This window comes from Lepisma saccharinum, chromosome 26 (genome assembly GCF_977018435.1).
Source record: "Lepisma saccharinum chromosome 26, izLepSacc3.1, whole genome shotgun sequence".
Taxonomy (NCBI): domain Eukaryota; kingdom Metazoa; phylum Arthropoda; class Insecta; order Zygentoma; family Lepismatidae; genus Lepisma; species Lepisma saccharinum.
The window spans coordinates 53,101,215-53,124,311 of NC_139254.1; the positions used below are offsets into that span (position 1 = coordinate 53,101,215).

The window sequence follows — 23,097 nt, forward strand, 5'->3', positions numbered from 1 at the left end:
ATATAAAATTTCTTGAAGTTGATTAGTTAAATGTGGGTTTGAAATGATTTTCCTGTAGTTTATGGTTATTACAAGCATAAGAAAACAGTTTTTCGTTGTGACGTTTCAGGAGAACACACACTCCATTCATCAGACATTTATTTTCATTTTGACTAAAGATACAGTTATAACAATGGTTAGTAATTTTTTAAACAAAAAGAATCCATTATACGAGTTCTAACTTTCCACTTCAAAAAATTTGGCACTGTATTGTTTAACTTGCATCTTCTCAAAAATCTGATTCTTTGAATCTTGATTTGATATTTCTGGAGTTTGAAATTGTTATATTGGGTTGGTGCGAATGAAATGTCCGGCCCAGGTGCGTCATTGCCAAAGGCCAAAAAAATCAAAACTACAATACCTGGTTAATGAAAATAGTCGCCGTCTGCAGCCACACACTTTTGTCATCGCTCAGCCAACAATTGGTTTCCATGGCGAAAGAAGTCTGGAGTCTGCGTCGCAAAGATCTACTCAACGGCATCTTGCACCGCCCGATCATCAGCGAAGGTCTTCCCTGTCAGGAAGTGATCGAGATGCCGGAAGAGATGGTAGTCAGTGGGAAAGAGGTCGGGAGAATGTGCTGGATGAGGAAGGGTTTCATATTGCAACTCATGGAGAGCCTGCACCGTCCTTTGCACGACATGTGGGCGAGCATTGTCGTGCAACATGAGGACACCATGTCTGTGGACGATTGCTGGATGCTTGAAAATAAGTTTGCAGTGAATTTCATGGACTTCAGCACTGTAACGATCTGCATTGATGGTTTCACCTCGCCTGAGAAAGACATGATGGATCACACCCACCATAGACCACCATACCAGCAACAACACCTTCCGTGGGTGGAGAGGTGGTTTCGAAAACCGCCCTGGACGTTGATCACGATCCAATCATTATCCTGATCGTTTGCGATTGTCATAGCAGATCCATTTTTCATGTGAAGTGACAAACCGATGCAGGAAACCATCCCGGCTATTCCTTACACTCAGAGAACTGCACACCTCCAGACAGCGAGTCTTGTTGACCGGTGTCAAATCATGTGGTACCCACGAGTCCAACTTTTTCACTTTACCGATCGCATGGAGCCGCCGAACGACAGTGGTATGGTGTATGCCTAACTCGTCTGCAATGGCACGAACACTTTTCCGAGGGTCCGCTTCCATGGGGTTCCTGAGGAGCACATCCGAACATAATGTTGGTCGATGGCCACGGGGTTCATTTTGCAATGCTGTGTCGCCGGAACGAAATTTGACAAACCAGCTGCGAATGGTGCGTTCATTTACCATTTCTGGCACAAATGCACTATTAGTGTTTTTGGCGGCTTGCTGAGCAGAATGTCCCAGTTTGAATTCGTAAAGGCAAATCACTCGCAATTGTGTGTTCTCCATGGTGCACTTTCAGACGACCCTGTTCAGCAACACACTGCCTCCTGACTGTCTGGGTGCTCCAGCCTGTTTGCTGGACGTATACAGAGTTTATGATGTTAGACCCGTGACCTCAGTCAATCCCTGTGTTGTGTTGTTGAGGTGAGTTTCCCACCAGACGTCAAAGCGGACATTTCATTCGCACCAACCCAATACAATTAACAATTTTCGTAGATTACTATATCATGTAACATTTGTGACTTGTGTTTGTAGTTATATTTCTAGTCTGAGTATGTGAAATGGAAAATGTAATCTCCATTTGAATTGAATTATAACTTTTGGATGTATTTGAATCGCACAGACCCCTTATATTGTTAATACCGTGCGTCCATTTCGATCTGCAGCCGAGAGATCGGGAGAAGCGTGGCGGGCGGCGCTGACGGAGATGCCGACATTTGCAGCCTGTAATGCCCGCTTATTTTTATAGACATATGCAGACATTTATATAAATATTGCAAAACGATCACTAACCTGTGTTATAACACGCAAAAGTTCTTCTGTAATTCATCCAAGTTCTGCTCTTATATACACAAATAAATACGCTATAGAAACGATGTTAAGAGCCACAGATAAAAAAGCATTTTAATCATGGTTTTGATCAGTAACGTCCTGCTTAAGTTTATATCCTTGAAAGAGTTTTGTGGCGATGGGAATCGTTTGGAGGTTTCGAATGTGCAACACTGTATCAGGATTACACTGCAGACGAAACCGATAAAAGTGAATGGTTTTCGTGAGCTTCCTCGCAATCCGAAATATCCGAGCTCGAGTTTTTTGTTCCTTTGCGACTAGATGAAGACAGAGTTGTAAATATAGTGGCGAGCAATGTAAACCAAGAGCGTGTTAATTTCGTACTGTGCGCAAGAGTGTTATTCTTGGTTACTTGCAGTTACTTGTTTGTGTTATTGTAGTGTGTATGTGTGACGTGTCAGTGAGACGATTGGAATGCCAGCCGCAAGATTCACGTTAGAACAAAGATTTTTTATGTATGACACGTACCTACGTGAAAACAAACTCGTGTCGAGACGTGTGTAGGTAATTTGTACAGAAATTCCCATGCGTTTCAACTCCACACAGAGATACGGTTAGATATCTTGTCCTTAAATTACGAGAAACTGTATCGTTAAATTTTAAAACACCTAAGCAAAAACGACGGATTCTAACCGAAGCAAAACTCGATGATATTGGTGCAGCGTTAGAACGTTCTCCAAACAAACCTCTACGCCGTGTTTCACAAGAGGTGGGCGTGTCAAAATCATCGGCACATACAGTCACTAAGCTACTAAAATTAAAACCATACTCTTATAACACAGGTTAGTGCTCGTTTTGCAATATTTATATAAATGTCTGCGTATGTCCATAAAAATAAGCGGGCATTTCAGGCCGCAAATGTCGGCATCTCCGTCAGTGCCGCCCGCCACGCTTCTCCCGATCTCTCGGCTGCAGATCGAAATGGACGCACGGTATATTCGTGTGTGAATATGTGTGGTTGGTGAAAGAGTGTATGTAAGTTTGAGATAGAAAATACACCTGCTTGTACCATTGAATTTTCGGAATTTTTGCTTGGAAAACCGGGAATTATACTTGAATTTTATCATGGTCTTAAAGTGGTCACACTGCAGACAAGATAATAAACCAGTTGGAAGAGAAAACAATTTATATTACTTATTTATAAACATTTTGGCACAAGGTGCAAGCTATGCTGTACTTAACAAATATTCTTATTGGTTCAGTTTATGGCACAGGTATTATTTGGTTCCAGGGATCATGTTCGCCCACTGCTGAGCAAGGTTCTGTTGATTCCGAATTTCTACTCCCACTTTCTGATAGAGCAGTCTTTGCTTGACGAGTACGATACTGATCTCTCCCTGGAATACGAGGATTCAGAAACGTATCAGCATTTCAAGTAAGTTGTAGATGATTGCACACTTTGTTGTTCTGGTGTTTAAAATTTTGTAGGTGTTTGTGTTTTGTTTTATGTGCTTATACGTAAAAATAAAGGAAATATGTTATCACTAGGGAATGGAACTTTATGTGCTAAAATACTCAGAAATATTTATTTTTTATGTGTCATAAATGTTGAAAATATGTGATAAAAACAGGAAAATATGTGACAAAAATAAAAGAAACATTTGGTAACAGAAACAAAATTTTAGATGCATTTTAAACACCTGAAATCAGTTTCTAAATGCTTACCTCTTAGCAAGCTATTTTTTGGAAGAGCTGCAGTGGATCACCATAGTTTTTTTTCCAAATTCTCCATTGTAAATCTGTGACGATTATCTCTGAAAAAACATCTTATATTGTGAGAAAGATTGATCCACGTCACAAGAAACAATTCTTGCATATTTGAAGCACAAAATGCCACTAACGCTGAAGTTGTCCAAAGCTTCCTCTTCCTCTACTTCACCTTCCAAAAGATGTGCAATTTTGTCACAAAGTTTGAAAACCTTGGTTTTTCCCAAGAAATGTCTGTACATTTACAGATTAGTACTTGTGCGTTAGATCCAGTGGGGGTAATATTTTCCCCCAATAAGGTCGTAGGCGAGGTGCCAGAAGTCTGCCAGCGGCGTGTTCAAAGACAGAACAAACCTAATTCTCGAGGTGCGGAGAATAAACATTTTCCTTCGAGGATTTCGAGATAGCTGAAGTCAATGAGCGATTTTATGTATATAAAATGAAAATTTGCAAAATATGTATTTACATATGGAAAACTCGAAAATATGTGTTTTTATGTAAAAATTTGCTATGTTGACATATAAGGCTATGATCAGAATTTTGGCAAAAACAAGGGGGTCTATCTTATCGCAGAAAAACATTTATTTACCTAAAGTTCCGTTCCCTAGTTATTACAGAGTGAATTGGGAAATATGCATTTGTTCCTTATTAAATGAAATTTGGTGTTTGTGCCTTGGTTGGCATGTTCAGCATGTGTAACTGAATTATCCCATCGACATGCACCACTGTTGAGATTAAAAGCTGAACATAGAATGTATAGGTTGGAAATACAAAGCACGTCCAGAAAGTAAGTTCCGTTTGCAATTTATGCCGCATCTGCACTGCAATTGCAAGAGTGAGCATGCACGCTGAGTATTTGGAACCATTGGCAAGGCAGAGACATCAGTGTTAGAGAAGTCGGAAGTGCAGCCACTTCGTAGTGGGTTGCAATAATGTGCAAGAAAAATGAAACGCCCGCCACGTGTCTAAGTGCGCTCAGTCATACGGTGTTTGAATGCACGGAATATGTCAGCAGCTGAAATTCACTGTTAAATTGGTGAAGTATGGTGAACAGATCATGAGTGCCTGTATGGTACGGAGATGGGTGCAACAGTTTAACGAAGGATGGAACAATGTGCATGATGAGGAATGCAGTGGGCGACCATCTCTGGTGACAGATGAATTGGTTCATTTCCTCATCACCCATATATCCCAGACCTTGCCCCATCTGATTTTCATCTCTTTTTGCACCTGAAAGCTTTCCTTGCTCGCCAGAGATTCGAGGATGACAATGCAGTCAAACAAGGTGTTACCACTTATTTATCAACAAAGGGTGCATTGTTCTTCAATGTGGGGATACAAAATATGGTGTCTCGTTATGATAAGTGTCTGAACAGGGATGTCAATTATGTTGAAACGTAATCCTAGCCATGTACTCCAGTGTACAATAAAGTGTTTTTTTTTCCATTATATATATATTTTTTTTTCAATTGGCCAACGGAACTTACTTTCTGGATGACCATTGTATTTAATCAGATATGTTAAAGATACTCTCATTTTTTACATTTGTACTTGTTTGTATAATACATGTCTTTGTTTTATTTTTTATTTTTTAATGATATAAAAATGGATAATGGATGTATGTGTGTATGTTTGTTCCGGCATAACTCTCGAACGCCTGCAGCAATTTCAAAAAAACTTGGTACGCATGTGACTTACAATCTGGAAAGAAATACTGTGGGGGTAAGACACACCTGACACCTTGGGGTGGGAAGGGGGTGACATGTAAAAATTATCGAAAACGACCGATAGTAGTGTGGAATCCATAGCTTTCGAGGTCGCTAACATGAATAGTGACACTCCCAATGCCATTCAATTTATTCATTCTTGCTCCTTGAGGTGAAACTAAAAATATTGTTTATAATCAAGTTTTGAGTTAAATTATATTATAGTGAATTTGTAAAAAAGATTTTACTTTAAAATTTGTATACTTTAAAATACCTATAAATAAAATTAGTTACAAATACGGAGAAACTAGTACTCACTTTTATCCGCGAAGCTGTTTTTTCTTCTTTTTCGATTAATTTCAGTGGCCACTGCCACCATCCTCGTTGGAACGAGGATGGTGGCAGTGGCCACTGAAATTAATCGAAAAAGAAGAAAAAACAGCTCGCGGATAAAAGTGAGTACTAGTTTCTCCGTATTTATATACTACCACGTCTCTCTTTTCCCAATCATGAAAAATTAGTTACATTTTACACTATAGTCAGAATTTGTTATTTTCCTGCCTATTGGAAGATTGGGATAAATAAATACCTGGGCAATGCCAGGTAATCAGCTAATTAATGATAAATGTGAGCATGACAGGCACGTATCTAGAAATATGTTTGGGGGGGGGGGTTCGAACCAAGTGTCTCAGGAATAATAATAATAATAATATATAATGATGATGTTTAAATTAAAGTAATTATATTAAATCAAAATAATACTAATAATACTAATTACAATACATAAATACGTCCTTCCTGTTCTTCAAAGCCATATGATCCCAATATAATCCTTGTTTTCCAATAAGTTCAAAGGAAATTATACAATAAATGCTAAACAAGTATATTTTCATTATTTAATTTTAGTACTTAATAAGTCTTTCGGGTGTGTCTGTGGGGGGGGGGGACATGTAAATATGTCCTTCAAAGTCCAATTTAATTATTGTCTTCCAATAAGTTCAGAGGAAATTATACAACAAATGCTAAATGAGTATATTTTCATTATTGAATTTTCGTACTTAATAAGTGTGTCGGGTGGGATTTCCAGACGACCCCCGAAATACATCCTTCGTGTCCTTCAAAGCTGTATGATCCCAATATAATCAATGTCTTAAAAAAGTTGAGAGGAATTTATATAACAACGGCTAAACAAATACATTTTTCATTATTTAATTTTAGTACTTGATTAATCTTTCGGGGGTGGGGGTGTCCGTATCCCCTGGACCCCCCTAAATACGTCCTTGGATAGAAACTTTAATATTTCCAAAGTTTTCTCTTCTGCATTTAATAAATGTTAAGAGCGAGTAAAACATCTGACTGCCTCGGAGGAGACCCAGGTTCGATTCACAAGGTGCATGATTTAAGGCTTGGCTGATGCCAGGGCAGCTTTTTTCAAGTTTTCTATTCTATGAGATACCAAAATCTGAAAAATTATATGTGCTTAGAATTCCTTCTAGAGCATTCACGTGAATCTTCATGTGGTTTGCAGTCCCTGTTTTCTGGATATTACGAGGTGCATCCAGAAAGTAAGTTCCGAAAGTGCCCCAAGATGGCACGAGTGGTCAAAGCGGGACGCGCTTGTGCAGGAGTTGAGGAGAAACACGTAGGCAGAACCTGGCGCAAGCGCAGTTGTGTGAAGTCAATGGTGATAGAGCTGTGGTACGGGAAATATGGCTGCGTGCATACAGTCCCCCGCGAAGTGCGAGGTACATGCGGTAATCAGGTTTTTCCATGCTAAGAAGCTGTCAGCAACAGAGATCCACCGGCAGTTGTGTGAAGTGTATAGTCAGAATGTCATGAGTGCAGAAATGGTCCAAAGATGGTGCAGAAAATTCATAGCAGGTGGCACCAATGTGCACGACGAACACCGTAGTGGCCGACCGTCCATGGTGATGCCTGAATTGGTGGAAAGTGTGCTGCAGAACCGGCGGTTCACAATGTCGGAACTCTCGTGTCAGTTTCTGCAGATCTTCCGTTCCCTGCTGTATAAGATCGTCACCCAGAGACTGCAGTTTTGCAAGTTGTATGCACGATGGTTCCAGTCGTTGGTGGCAGAATTCTGTGACACAGGCATACAAAAGCTGGTGCCGCGTTGCCACAACAAGGATGGTGCATATGTTGAATAGTAGGTTATGTATCACTAACTCCACAGTAATAAAATCATTGTCTTCTGATGTTCGTCTTTCATTTTACAGTCCATCGAAACTTTCTGGATGCGCCTCGTATTAATAGTTGTACGTACGTAGCCAAGAAACTATTTAGGCAACATCAAAAGCAAACCACATGAAGATTTGTGTGGACGTTGTAAAATAAATTCTAAGCTGATGTAATTTTTCATATTTTGGAATATCATAGTGATTTTTTGAAAATAGAGGAGAATTCTCTGGCATCTGCCAATGGTCCAGCCAAGCCTTAAGGTGGAGAATTTTTCCAGCAGTGTCCCTGCATGGAGTGGTTCTGGGGTTCATCCAGCCTTTAATAAGTGGGTACCTAAGGAGGTGTGAAGGTGGTCAGAGCATGGTGTAACGCTGCAACAGCATGCGTAATGTGTCATATGGAATGCTAGATTTCCGAGTGTTGCGTATCATTTTGAATGGTAATGTGCTGGGACATGAAAGTTGTGACTCCTACACATGTATGTACCATTAACAGGCAATAAATTCAAATATTTTCGTGTGTAATACAGTTTATTTTCCTGACATATGAAATAGAGCACTTTGTATGTTGTTCAGTTCAATATAGTTTCTGAATAAATTACCAAATTTTCTTTGACAATAATAATAATAATATAAAAATAGCTGATCATGATATTTGGTCCATCTTGTACAACCGTGTCAGTGTTATAATAGTCATATACATTACCTCTTGAAACAATCACAAAAGTTCCAACATTTTTTTTAAACAACTCTGCATAAGCTGTAGATGTCAGCATAATTGTAATGAAATATTAATGCAATGTCTCCACTTCAGAGAATTCTATGAAGATGTCGTTCCTGAATTTGGAAAAATTGGAAACCTGAATCAGTTCAAAGTCTGCTGCAACTGTGAGCCCCACCTTCGAGGCAACGTGTACGTCGAGTATGAAACGGAAAGGGAGGCATACAAGGCAGCCCAGGCCTTCAACGGGAGGTGGTACGGAGGGAAGCAACTGAGCGTAGAGTTTGCTACCATCCCATCATGGAAAGCTGCTTTGTGTGGTATGTTGTGCATTTATGGTTATATTTTTGCATACTTAATTTTATACAAGTGGTCTGACAAGTTTGGCAGCACTGTACAAATAGCTCGGTAAGCTTTCATAACCTTTGTACGAGGTGGATTTAAAAAATAAGGGCCGATAATTTATAAGAAGTGACTGACAACAGGGATCAAATCACGCCTGAGCAGTAATATAAACTAGTCTATTGGTGACCCAGCAATCATATCTTCACTAGTCAGCTGTTGGTTAGCTGTGTGTAAGATCATCTTAAAATGGCCACATACTGTGACACACTATCAAGGCAAGACATGTTATACCAAACCAAGCTGTGCTTAGGAAATGTTCTTATCCATGACATCGCTAGACCACACACTTTCCAGACTATTCAGAGGTTCGGATGGGAACTTTTTGATCACGCCTCGAATAGTTTGGACCTTGCACCTAGTGAATATCACGTCTTCGTGACCTCAAAAAAGGGCTTGCGTTTCAAGGATTTCAACAAATTGAGGTGTTACGTCAAAGTTTGCCAAAACTTTTTGGGGAGGCAAGACGATGTTTAGGGCCATGTTGTGATGAAACATAGGTGCACCAATATGACCCTGAAACAAAGCATCAAATTACACAATGGGAGTCGGCTAATTCTTCATGACCAAAAAAAAAATCTTTCTCAGTCCAAATCATGAGTCAAAATGAAGTTGCTTACCTTATTTGATAACAGAGGGATTATTCATTTTGAATTTGTACCAACTCGACAAACAGGTAAGAAAGTTTAGTATTTAGAAGTGCTGAAAGGCTTTTTGAAAAAGTTGGATGGAAAACCTGAACTTTTTGCCAACCACTCATGGCTCTTGTGCATCACAACACTGTATGTGAGGGAGTTTTTAGCCAGTAAAGAAATAACTGTATTGGAACACCCTCCCTAGTCATCTGATGTAGCTCCCAATGAGTCAGTTGTCAGACCTTGTACTTGTAACTGTGTTGTGTTATTTTTATTGTATATAATCTTGTAACATACAGCAGTTGAAATGGTTTCCAATATTCGAAATCAGTGGTAGAAAGTTGCATTTTGTGACTGGATTGTATATAAATATGGAGAAACTAGTACTCACTTTATCCGCAAAACTGTTTTTTCTTCTTTGTTCTATTAATTTCAGTGGCAACTGCCACCATGAAATGGATGTTATAGTTTGTCACCTATCTTAATTTGTTAGGTTGTTGTTCTTGGTGACCAAAGTTGTTGTTATGAGCTTGATAAAATTTACAGTTTTATTTTTTATTTCCTTAATTTTTTAAACATATTTCTGTTCATAAACTTGTAACCTTTAACTAATATCAGAGATGCTAAAGGTTAAAATATGCTAGACAATAATTATGCCTGTCATTCTGTATGGATGTGAAATGTACATGAAGAGAGCATAGGGATTAATAGTTCTTGAAAATAAAACTTAAAAAAGATCTTTGTACCAAAAGAGATGAAATAACACATGATTGGAGAATATTACTTATGGGTGGTAATATTACATATCATTCATCCACTGATATAATTGGAATAATTAAATCATGAAGACTTCGTTCATCACTTCGGCATGGGAGATGATTTAAAAATTGCAGGATTCTTATTGAGAAACTGATAGTAAGGGACCTAGAGGAAGACCAAGAGGATGACGAAATATTTGCTGAAACTAATATAAAATCAGGGTTCCCACACACCTGGAAAAACCTGGAAATCTCAGGGAATTTGAAAAAATTAAAATTCTCACGGAAATCTCAGGGAAAATCGTCTAATTGCTCAAAGAGTCCCAATGAAGTACATCTGAAGGACTAGAATATGCTCCTGCCTTTTGATAATAATTACAATTGTTACAATAACCAATTGTTAAAACTTCAGTAATTTGCTTTATACAAGCTTCTTTGAAGGTATAGGTTTTTGATATATGTTAATTCTGCATTGCAGATTAGTTAATATTTTGTTCATTTGTAAACTTCTGTTTCTCAGAGGTTCAGAAACAAAAAAATCTTCGAGTCATTTCGACACTAAACTGATCTTCAGTCACCATTGGGATTGTGTCACTTCTAAATCCGTGACAACTATGCTTTAGGGAGATTTCAGACCAAAGCTGCAAGCAACACTTGTTTTTTGAATTCCGACTGTTACTGTTCAGCCTCCAAAAGACTTATGAGGCAGAGGACCGTGTGAGACCGAGATGGAGTTCGGAGGATGAGGCCGTGGGAGGCTGGAGGTCAAGGAGTTTGAAGGCTGAGGTCGGAAGCTGAGATGGAGTTCAGAGGCTGATGCCGAGTTGGAGTTCGAAGGTTGAGGCCATGTGAGGCCGGATGCCTACCTTAAGCTTGGAGGCTGAGGTCTAGTTGAAGTTTGGGGCCTGAGGCTGGAGGCCGACCTTAAGGTTGGAGGCTCAGGTCGAGTTGGAGTTTGGTGCCTGAGGCTGGAGGCCAAGGCAGAGTTCGTAGGCTAAGGCTGTATGATGCCGGAGGCTGACCTTAAGCTTAGAGGCAAGGACGAGTTGGAGTTTGGAAGCTGAGGCCACGTGAGGCTGGAGGCTGAGATAGAGTTCGGAGGCTGAGGCTGTGTGAGACCAGAGGCCGACCTTGAGCTTGGAGGCTAAGGCCATGTGAGGCCGGAGGCCAACCTTCAACTCGGAGATCGGGCCTTGCGAGGCTGAAGTCAAATGGACATCTCTGGTTCAGAGGCATGGTGGATGTCCTGAATGGGTACCTACTTCAGTTGCTCGGTCACAGCACATTGAATATCCTCAGTGTCACTGAAATATGAAACTAACATGAAAATTACAGAATTTTGCACTGAATTACAGGCTAGTTGTGGATTGGTAAAATTATTATTAATTTACTTGTATACTTATATGTCTGTGTCAGCTGATTTGTTGATCCTACTAATTATACAGGGTGTTTGGGCTAGAGGTAAACAGAGATAACTGCTTATAATGCGAAAACCACTCCTTTTATTGTCTCGTAGTGAAGCTCAGTCGATAGACCATCAATCCTAGATTTCAGTAGTCCACTTATACAATCACTAGTGCTGTTGAGTTATGCATGTGCAGAAACTGCCTGGCCACCAAGAACCCCAGATTTGACACCATTAGGTTTTTATTTTTCCATGGGACTTCATTAAAGATGTGTACAAGAGGAACAAAGTTCACAACAACAGACAGCATATTGTTTAAGCACCTCAAATGCTGGTCAACACTTGGCACGAGCTTGAGTATCGTTTGGATATCTGTCGAGCTACAAATGGTGCCCACATTGAGGTGCACAAGCGTACATTAAAACTTTCTGGGTTACTTTATACAAATCTGGGACAAGAAAGTGAATAAACTTTGCAGATGCTAAAGTATTTGTGTATTTTTGTATACCTCCAGCCCGGAGACCCTGTAGATTAATATGCTGGATCAGTTTGACTGCTATTGTGCTTTAATCAGTGTTTCGGTTCACCCAACAGCTTTGTTGTAGAACATTTGGAATTAAAATATTTTTGTTCATGAAAGGTAGAAGTTGAATAAATCAAGACTATGAGATTTAAAGCTTATGTTAATTGATAGTAAAAGGTTTTCTTATAGGTGTACAGTAGTCTTGTGAGTTTTTGAATGTTCTACAGTAAATGCTGTGAAACCCACAGCTAAAGCAAGGAATTGCAAATTCACATACCTGAGGTCTTTTATCAAAGTAATTGTTATATTTTTGCAGTGAAGTTGCATGTAGTTTCAGTATATAATCTCTTTGAACAAACTTGAAACATAACTAGATTAGCAGAAATTAGTGTTTCCATGGAGTGTAGGGTGTAATGTTATCAACAATTGCTTTCAACAAAGAATGAATTGTTTGAATTTCCACAGTGAATGCTCTATTTCTTCAAATCAAGGAAGCCATCAAATGTAAGGCACACCTTAAATATTGCTTCAGCTTTTGAGAAACAAAATATACTTCTAATTTAAGGCACGCAGATGTACATAATACATGTAGTTTGTTAGCAGAATACCGTAGTATTATCAGTGGCGACCTGTGCCTTTTTTGGTGTGTAGGAGAAAGTTATGGTAAAGTGAGGAATTTTTTAAAAATACGTTCAATTACACTCACACGTATCGCTTGTACTATCCATTGCATTTAGAATTTAGCTGCAGGCCCATGCAGAAGGTAGGGGAAGGGGCCCTTTGCTTAGCTTGAACTATGAAATATTTTCATGTGAACCTATAAAAGCCTTCGAAAATAGCATTGACGATATTTAGGATTTTGCAAGAATTTTGATTTTGCGCACCCCCCCCCCCCCCCCCTGTCGTTGTGTGGATTGAGGATAACAAAAAGTTCTGCTTAAACTCTGAATTTATGCTAAATGCCTCTAAATTGTGCTAGGATTTATTATTATATTTTTTCAGATAACTGTAGTTTTAAGTTCAATAATGCATCTGCTTTTCTAGTTTTGAACTTGCGTTACTTATTATGCACTACAGTTATGTAATATTGTTAATTTTCACACAAAATTGTGTACAATGGCTCAACAAACTAAATCTATTCAGCATAGAACTTGAAAAGGTTTGGGAAAATTGTGTGTTTACCCACAATCTTCTACCAATTTCCTCACGAACAAAATCGGCCAAGATAAAGAAAAGATAGAGGATGGATCGTGGCATAGTTGTAAAAAGCTTGTCGCTGTGTAGGCTTATAAACCCTTTTATTTTAAACATGTTCGTTGGTGAAGTAGAAATTAGATTTCCTTCTCCCAGAAACTCACGTTTGCAGATTGTGCTAGATTTTATGATTATGCGAAAAGATCAAACTGGGCTAGGTTTAGTTCCATTTTGCTGGGGTTAGCATCACCGATTGAGGAAACTCTCGATGCTTCCTCGCTGGATGCTTTAAAACTGCAGTCTTCCCCCTGCCCCTTTTCCACTCCTCACCCATCTGTTTGTAGTGCTCCCAGCGAGGTTCCTCAGGTGGGGCAGCCAAGCCTGTGTTACCATCGTCTTTTGGCCTGCGGCTGGAGCGAGCGACAGCAGTCAACTCTTGACAGTAGCTAACCTAATCAATTGTACGTACATTCCTCTCATAATTTTATAACGCACATTATTATTAAACTCCTAAAAAGTAGAGAACTGGAAGCAAGTATAAATGAACTGTCGGAAGTTCCTCATTATGTTACTTTTACCGTTTGATCAATAACAGCATATGCATTTTAAATCACTATCTTCTTGAATGTCACTGTCGGTACTTTCACCATCGCTAGAAATATCTGATGCAGGGTGGAGGTTGACAGTTTCCAAATCCCTCAGCACACAAAATATTTTTTCATTTATATGCTGTATCATGTGAGTGACACTTCCATTTCTCCATTTTTAACATTCTTTTAATGTACATACACTTTACTACAAAAGTTGAGAACATTTTAACATGCATCCTTTTGCATGTAGTACTACAACCTTTTAACTGGATACCAGTTTGTATACTTTTAACTCCACTGTCTCGACATGTTTTAATATCCCTGAAGGAGCCAAATGACCTTGGTGACATATTGGAATATAATCATTCAACATGCCAAGGAAGTGCCTTTTATAGTGGAACCACAAGCAAAAAAAGACCTGTGCAGTCCCGTGACTCCTGTGCACCGTACTCCCGTGTGGAGGAGAAGTGTAGAATGGACCATGCTTCCTTATGGCCCGAGTTGGATGAAGGGGGAGGTGCGTGGAGACTTTTTGCCGCCGAATATTCTTTTCCTTGTGGTCACTCTATAATATCAACTCACCTAATAAAGACTGTTAGAGCAGGTTGAAATAAATTAATATAAAAAGACGTTAAAAAATTTTTAACATTAAAAACTGTACTTACGTATGCGAGTATGTTGTTCCTATTTTTCTTTTTGTAGAACTACGTTTCGGAGATTAACTATCTCCTTCTTCAGGTTTGTATGAAAAAACTAGGTACTTAGCATAGTACCACGTCGAAATGTAATATAAGGATTGTGGACAAGGGTTGGTGTGGATACATTTAAAATATTATATCCTCGCCCTAGAGGTATATAAAAAGCTCGTTGTTCACTAAACAATTTGCACGCTAAACCTATTCTCATGTTAAAAATGTTAAAAAACTAAAAAACCTGCGTGTATCACTATATACAACTTGCAGGTTCGGCCATTCCTGCCCAACTGTGCTTCCTAATCTACATGAAGGTCACTCCTCCATTTTCCTCTCCCTTTATTTTCTCATTTCCCCTTATCACGTCACAAATCCAACGTAAATTCTCGTTCTTCCCGAGCAGCTTGCATAACTTCCGGAATGATGTGGAAACCGATATTGGGTGCAATCTTCCAGGCTTTGTCTTTTTTGAGGAAATTGATCCACCCTTCTTCTAAATTTCCTTCATCCCTATTAAGATTATTCTTCCCCCCTCTACAAATATTCACTGTTTCATACACATTTCTTCCTAACTTCCTCTTTTCTTTTCTAATTATCTCCTTTTTTGCGATTCTATGTCTGCTTTCCAAAATGTGTTCTGAGAGACCTTGTTTTGGGAACTTTTTCTCTTATATCTTTTTCATGTTTGCTCCATATTTTATCCATATTTCGACCAGTCTGTCCTATGTAATCCTTCCCACATTGACATTCTATTTGATAAACTCCCTTCTGTTTTTCCGGTATTTCCCTAGTTGTCTTTCCTTTCTTATAATCGGTAAAGTATTTTTCCACATTCTTTGGGGCTTTCATCCCGCAAACGATCCTGAAATCTCTTGTTATTTTTCCGATTTTTTCGGATACGATTTGATGATAAGGGATGCCAACGTACTTTACCTTTGCATTTTCGATTTTTTCATTCTCTTTATCCTTTTCTTTTTGATCTCCTTCCTCTTTTTTGGCTTCTTTCATAATAATTTTCTGTGCTATTCCCGCAATCTTATCCATTTCTCTATTTGTATATCCGTTTTTCAATCCTGTTTTTCTTATCCACCAAATTTCGTTGTCTTTTTCTTTTCCACTATTGCATAGTCTACCAGCTCTAATAAAAAATTTAGGAATACATTTTTCTTTGTTTTTTCGGAGTGCGCTGATTCCTTATTAATATATAAGTTCCCCGATAGGTGTTTATGATGTACTCCTGTTCTAATCCTATTCCCTTCTTTCAAGATACTAAGATCCAGAAAATTGATTTTTCCGTCGATTAAGTTTTCCCTAGTGAAGTTTATTCTTTCGTCTTGTTTTTCCAATTCTTCAAAGACCTTGTTCAGTGCTACGCCCTTTCCTATAATCAAGATATCATCTACATATCTCCCGTAATATTTAATACCTATTCCCGTTCTTTCCAAAGCTGCCTTCTCTATGAAATGCATAAAAATGCTCACTACTATACCTGAAATGCGGTTTCCAATCGCCAAGCCTTCTTTTTGTTTATAAATTTTGTCATTGACGTAGAAAGAGTTATATTCTGTTACAAGGTTATACCATCGTACAGACTCCCAAGCTGTTACGATGTCTATTCCTTTTACTAATAGCCACCTCAGTAAACAATCTCCCACCTTCCCTCTCGGTACACTTGGGTATAGGTTAATAACATCAAAACTACTTATTACATCTTCGTCATCAATTTCCAGTGTTTCAATACATTCTTTAACTTCCACGGCATTTCTAACGATATATTGGGTGTTCTCATTTATCTTCTTTATTCTTTTTACCAGCATTTTCGCTAGTCCATACCCTGGATGTTCATAGGTTGGTATAATAGGCCTAAGCGGTATGCATTGTTTGTACATCTTAGGTATTCCAAACGCGATTGGTATGTTGCCTTCTTTAGTGTCTTTAATAAGGATTTTCTTTTCGCTTGTGCCCAATGTCTCTATCCCTTTTTTGATCTCCTTTCTAATCTTATTAATAGGGTCTTTCTCTATTTCCTCAAAATCATTACCTTTAAAGCTTTCTTCCAATTTTTGGTGATATTCCTCTCTATCCATAATAACCATCTTGTTTTCTTTATCCGACCTTATCAGAAATACCTTATTCTCTTTCAACCATTTTTTTTACATTGCTCAAATCACGCCTTAGGTTTTTGTTTATTTTCTCTTTCTGCGTTCTATTTCCCTGTTTCATCTTCATTTCCTTTTTAATTTCTTTTTGCAAATGTTGTTCCACGATATTACGTATCCTTTGGCTAACTTCAATTTTATTCTCCTTTTCGTCGATAGTTGTTACGATCGTTTCTGCTGCTATTATGAATTCTACTTTTTCAAGTTTCTCTTCCCCGATTGCAAATTTCTGCCCCTTATTCATAATCCTAATCAACTCTTTAGGTGGTTCATGGGTGGTTAAATTTAAAATGTTCTCATTATTCCCCTTCTCTTCCATTTTTTGTTTCTTATTTTCTAAATTGTCCTTCCTATTCAATTTTAGTTTAATCAATTTTCTCTCTATAATACTACTATCCTTAACTTTGGCTTTTTCCACGACTCTAAAATGTCTCTCTTCTCTGCGGTCTCTATTTTTTTTTACTAAAAAACTTGCACAATAAACCTATTCTCATGTTAAAAATGTTAAAAAACTAAAAAACCTGTGTGTATCACTATATACAACTTGCAGGTTCGGCCATTCCTGCTCAACTGTGCTTCCTAATCTACATGAAGGTCACTCCTCCGTTTTCCTCTCCCTTTATTTTCTCATTTCTCCTTATCACGTCACACATCCAACGTAAATTCTCGTTCTTCCCGAGCAGCTTGGATAACTTCCGGAGTGACGTGGAAACCGATATTGGGTGCAATCTTCCAGGCTTTGTCCAATCCTTATATTACATTTCGACATGGTACTATGCTAAGTACCTAGTTTTTTCATACGAACCTGAAGAAGGAGATGGTTAATCTCTGAAACGTAGTTCTATATAAAGTAAAAATTGGAACAACATACTCGCATATGTAAGTACAGTTTTTAACATTAAAAATTTTTTAACGTCTTTTTATATTCTGGAATTGTAAGTAATACGCACCAAACCTACAAACTGCTATGTAGGTTGAAATAATGTGATAAAAATGAATGTGTGCCAGATTGTAAACATGTTAGAACAAAGTGCAAATGATGCTTGAATTTTAAGTGACTGGTATTTTGTGATTTGCGACCTGTACCTTTTAACATTGTAGTATATAAATATGGATAACAGTAAGGAGGGCCAAAAGGACTAAATAAAAGCAAAGGAGGAGAAAGTAAACACTCACTAGACAGTAGAAATAGCCAACTTTTCGCAGTCACGAGCTGCATCGTCAGTTGAAGAAGAAAAGACTGAACCGGAAGTTAGAGACATCTTTTATCCATCTTTTCTTCTTCAACTGACGATGCAGCCCGTGACTGTAAAAATTTGACTATTTCTACTGTCTAGTGAGTGTTTACTTTCTCCTCCTTTGCATAGTATATAAATAGATATACAAGATTGTCAAAATTGTTAGCAATTTTCTGATTAGCCAATAGCAATCAATCAGTCAGCTCCCATCTTGTCCAAAGTAGGGATCAACAGATCTGGGTATAGTTGGATCTGGAACTTTCAGATAGATCCAGGTCTGTGTAACTACCAGGTGGTTATAATTAAAGTGACGGTGTTCAGAGTGGTATAGCACGGGCTGTAATGAGAGTAGCAGTCTGAAACTTCGTAGATATGCTAATGAAGCAATGCGCTCGCGAATTATGAAAAAAAAAAAAAAAAAAAGTTCCAATTCTCGCCACCAGGGTAAAAAATGGCGCTGTAAGCAGTCAAAACGTGGAATTTTCCGTAACTCTGACGTCAAAGTCGGTGACATTGCCTAACCATTGTGTGAGCTCCCTGGTTGTTGTTGGTGACGCTTGTTTCTTTTTCCTTTAGTAATGTTCATGTAATTCGAATAGTGAAATTGTAGCGATATTTTATTACAAAGAGTGTTGTTTTCTGCGATTTATAGTGTTTTTCCTGTAATTATACCAAGTTTTGATTGCTTACAGCGCCATTTTTTACCCTGGTGGCGAGAATTGGAACTTTTTTTTTTTTTTTTTTTTGCATAATTCGCGAGCGCATTGCTTCATTAGCATATCTACGAAGTTTCAGTCTGCTACTCTCATTACAGCCCGTGCTGTACTACTCTGAACACCGTCACTTTAATTATAACCACCTGGTAGAAATTTCAGATCCGGAACTTATGCTCTAAACCCAGATTCAGCGTTTCTCTTTCACTTGTCAGTGCTGTAGCTTTGACTCACTTTACATCATGGATGTAACTGTGAACTTCATTTTACTGTAGAAAATTGTGCAATATATTTATTTCACTCCCATTTGTTATTCATATTTGCACTCGAAACTATTTTTTCCAACAGTTGAATAACACTCACCCTTTAGAAATGTTGTTGGTGCACCTGTGCTTGACATATCAAACTTTTGACCATCATAGTACAAAGTTTTTGGCTGTCCCCTTAGTACTCTGATTTGGTGATGTTTGGCAGATATTTTGGGGGAAAAATTTACATTAGATTTCTTCTCCATATTCAAGTGCATATTTTCCGTTTTTATTTTAAATTTGTATGTGATTGTTACTGAAATACATATGTAATTTTTAATGTCTTTACATTTGCCTGTAGGGTTGTTTCACAGGAAGAAGTGCCCTAAAGGAAAGGGTTGCAATTTCCTGCATGTTTTCCGGAATCCAAACAATGAATTCAACTTCATTGAAGACAATAGGTCATCATATCGTAATAATCATTACTCATCATCACGTCGTTACAATAGATCACGTTCACGATCACCTGACTCTCAATGGTCACAGAGGTATGTATAAGATGTAGCTCAATATAGCAAAAGATTTTTTTATAATTTATAATATTTATATTTTTATAATTTATATTATGTACCCGTTGCTCATTCTAGCCTTAAAGTTCAATTAATGTTCACTGTTGAATAGTGAAAGTATGTACGTTCATGCGCCGGCCTCCATGACAGAGTGGTTAACACATCACGCTACGATGCCAGGGGTCCCGGGTTCGAATCCCAGCCTGGGCATCGATGTTTGTGAGTGTCTGTTCATCAATTTCATCACTCATCCCCATCTTCGCAAATTAGCCAAAAGTAGCACAAAAAGCGAAGTAATGTAAAGCAATTCAATCAATCAAACAATGTACGTTCATGCAGTAACCTGGAATCCATCTGCCCCTTTTTTTACATGTCATATACAGACTGATGCTGTGTGCCAGGCCTGAATTATTTATATGTAATTGCTGTATGCCAGACTTAATTTATATAATTATCTGACGTTGTTCAACTGTTACATTTTCCCATGTTCACTTCTGTTAATATCTATCGTCATCCTGAGAAAACGGACAAGTGTAAGCATTTCCCATACACTAAGATTTTTAGGCCCAAATTCATGAGAATATTCCTTTTCTCATTTGCATGTCAATTACACGACCGACATCTCGTGCATTGTGTTCTTGATTTCTAATTCTGCGAGTTGAAAGCGTCCCGGCACTAAACACATGCTGTTTGGGTATCGGTCTATGTTATTCTAAATGCATAGTAAAGAACCTTCTGTCTCACTAGCAGGGTAATTGAAGGGTAAGAGACATTTTATCAGTATTTAGTTCCCTAAGCAGAAAGGTTATTAGGCGCTATACTGTAGATAATTTGTTTTCGTGTTGTGTTTACCAATTTCAGAAACATTCAAGGAGTCCAACGCAAATTGTGTGACATGGCAATTACATGTGAAAATTGAATGATGGCTCTTTTCACCGTGCAACTCAATAATGACCAAAATGTCACCATGTTTTACTCCAGAGCCCTTGATTTATACTTCTTATGCATAGCAAAAACACAGCATGGTAAAATATCAAGTACAATTAGTTTGAAATAAGCCTTGTGACACAGTAGTTCGGAAGGCAGGAGACCCAGACTTGAATCTTGTCGAAGGCTGAGATAGTTTTCTTGTATTTGTCCTATCATCCATTTTGTCTGCTCATTTATCCTCATCTTCACGATTAATCCAAGTGATGTAAAATAACCATGAAATAATATTAATCAGTTCCAAGCTCTTTCCTTCTTGAAGCACTATTGTAAGGTTCACAGTTCATGGGGAATGATTGAACCATGTAAGCAAGTCTCCCTGGATGTCTTTGCCATCAATCAGTGTTAACAGAGCCATTACCATAATTGTTTTTATGTACTGAACGTTTTTTTTTTCGAACTTTATGGTATTGTGTGTGCAGTTAGTAAAGTAATTATAACTTAAATGACAGTTTTTGTAGTAATACCATATTTACTCATGCATAATGCACACTTTTTTTTCCAGAATGTTTGCCCCTAGAAACTGTGGTGCGTATTATGCACAGAATAATTCAGACAGCCAACATTAAAACCATGCATGTTTTCTATGGCTGAGCCAATAACACTTCTAACCGTACCGATACTTGTAAAATTCGATTTTAAAATAACAAAGGCTAGTTATCGAGTCACTAACTCATCACATCAAATAACTCAAATTATTGTCATGTAGCATTTTAGTACTTGAAAATATCTTGTTGCATTTGGTATTTTTTTTATATGTGACCATGTTCCTGCTGCCTTCGCCCTCCCCGGTTGCCCCCAGATACACATTGATTTGAGGCTGGTTGAGCCCCAGACACACTTTATGCAGGAAGTAGGCTGGTAAAATTCCGACCTCAGAACATTCACCCGAGGAATCGAACCCGGGTCTCCCGCATGGCACCAACTAGACCACCGTGGCTCTAATTCCATATAGATATATATATATATATATATATATATATATATATATATGATGGGAGAGGGCCTATATATCGGCCATGAGTGCAACCACTCCACCTGGCCTGAACAAGGCCACCCAGTAATGCCCATCCCTCACCCACCTTCCCCCCCCCCAAACCATCCCATCCCTCCCGCCCTCCCAACTCTTCCTACACACTCACAGTTTACGACGAGCCTGGTGATGAAACAGTGTTTTTTTCGTTCTACGCACCGCTTCTTCTTCGATGGGGACCTGGCAACTCTGCAGTGCCCCAACTTCCGGTTCCGTCTATTTCTTCTCACACCGATGATGCTAGGAAATTAGCGAAAATTTTGAATTTTTCTATATATATATATATATGTATATATATATGGATAAAAGCAAGGAGGGCCAAAAGGGCTAAGTAAAAATCAAAGAAGGTAAAAGGAAACACTCACCGGACAGTAGAAAAATCCAAAATTTTCGCTAACTTCGAAGCATGCATATATATATATATATAATGGATAAAAGCAAGGAGGGCCAAAAGGGCTAAGTAAAAATCAAATAAGGTAAAAGGAAACACTCACCGGACAGTAGGAAAATTCAAAATTTTCGCTAATTTATAGCATCATCAGTGTGAGAAGAAACAGAAGACGGAACCGGAAGTTGGGGAACTTCCGGTTCTGTCTTCTGTTTCTTCTCACACTGATGATGCTATAAATTAGCGAAAATTTTGAATTTTCCTACTGTCCGGTGAGTGTTTCCTTTTACCTTATTTGATTTTTATATATATATATATATATATAAAATTTCAGGGACTGAGAAAGCATCGACAATAGATTTCTTTATTGCCAATACCCACATTGACTATTAATAGTTATTTTGATAGAACTTGCTGCAATACAAGAACAGTTAATGTTCAAATACCGTTTATATATAGACGCTCCGCAAAAGAGGCCCAACTTTAGAGAGTCTATATATAGTCCCGCCACACGAAATGGGTTAATCTGTTCTATCCCATTGGTTGCATTGCAGGTGGCAAGAAGAGAATAGGCAATCTAGATCTTCTAGTCAGAGGCACTGGAGGTGGACTCCATCTCCCGAAATAGATGACTTCCCTCCGTCTTCCAATTCTAAGGTGTCAAGGAAGAATTCCAGCAGGGGTGAAGGAAGATCACACCGAAAGGTAAACAGCAGAAGGAAGACGAGGCGAAGATCAAGGAGCAGATCACGATCTAGGAGATCTAGAAGTAGGTCAAAAGTGAAGAGACAGAAGTCACGCAGATCTAGGAGTAAATCTGTTTCACGGAGCTCGAAGTCACTCTCGCCATAAGTAATGTGATGTAATTATGAAATATTATTTGGCTGTGATAATTCTAAGTTTCTATATATATATTTGTGTGTAATAAACTTTTTTATTGTCAAAAATATTGTGTTCATTGCATTTTAATTAATTGTTCTGATAAATCAAAGCTTTTGTGCTGTGTGATAAGCTGTCAATCCATATGAAGTGGTCCAATGTTGGTTGCTTGGCTATTTAAAATTTATTTCATTATTCAATTTTTGGGTGGGCTACAGCTCACCACCTTGTCCCACCAAGTGGCAATATACATTGTTTGAGGCAGACTGGGGGGGGGGGGGGGGGTAGGTCCCGTACAAATGAGTAGCATAACCCAGATCTCAGGTCGGCAGTTGGCAGGTAGGCCCTCACTTAGATGGGCTGATGC

The 23,097-nt window shown here is 38.4% G+C and overlaps 1 protein-coding gene across 1 annotated transcript in view; it reads left to right on the top strand.

Annotated features, from left to right (window-relative positions):
* Positions 1-22,790, top strand: part of LOC145979835 (uncharacterized) — a 61,903-nt gene extending 39,113 nt beyond the window's left edge. The window contains exons 7-10 of the mRNA XM_083112861.1: positions 3,220-3,363; positions 8,411-8,637; positions 19,236-19,422; positions 22,406-22,790. Coding sequence (XP_082968987.1) covers positions 3,220-3,363; positions 8,411-8,637; positions 19,236-19,422; positions 22,406-22,703 — 856 coding nt within the window. The 3' untranslated portion in view covers positions 22,704-22,790. The remainder of the gene's footprint in view (positions 1-3,219; positions 3,364-8,410; positions 8,638-19,235; positions 19,423-22,405) is intronic.
* Positions 22,791-23,097: the final 307 nt, after the last annotated feature.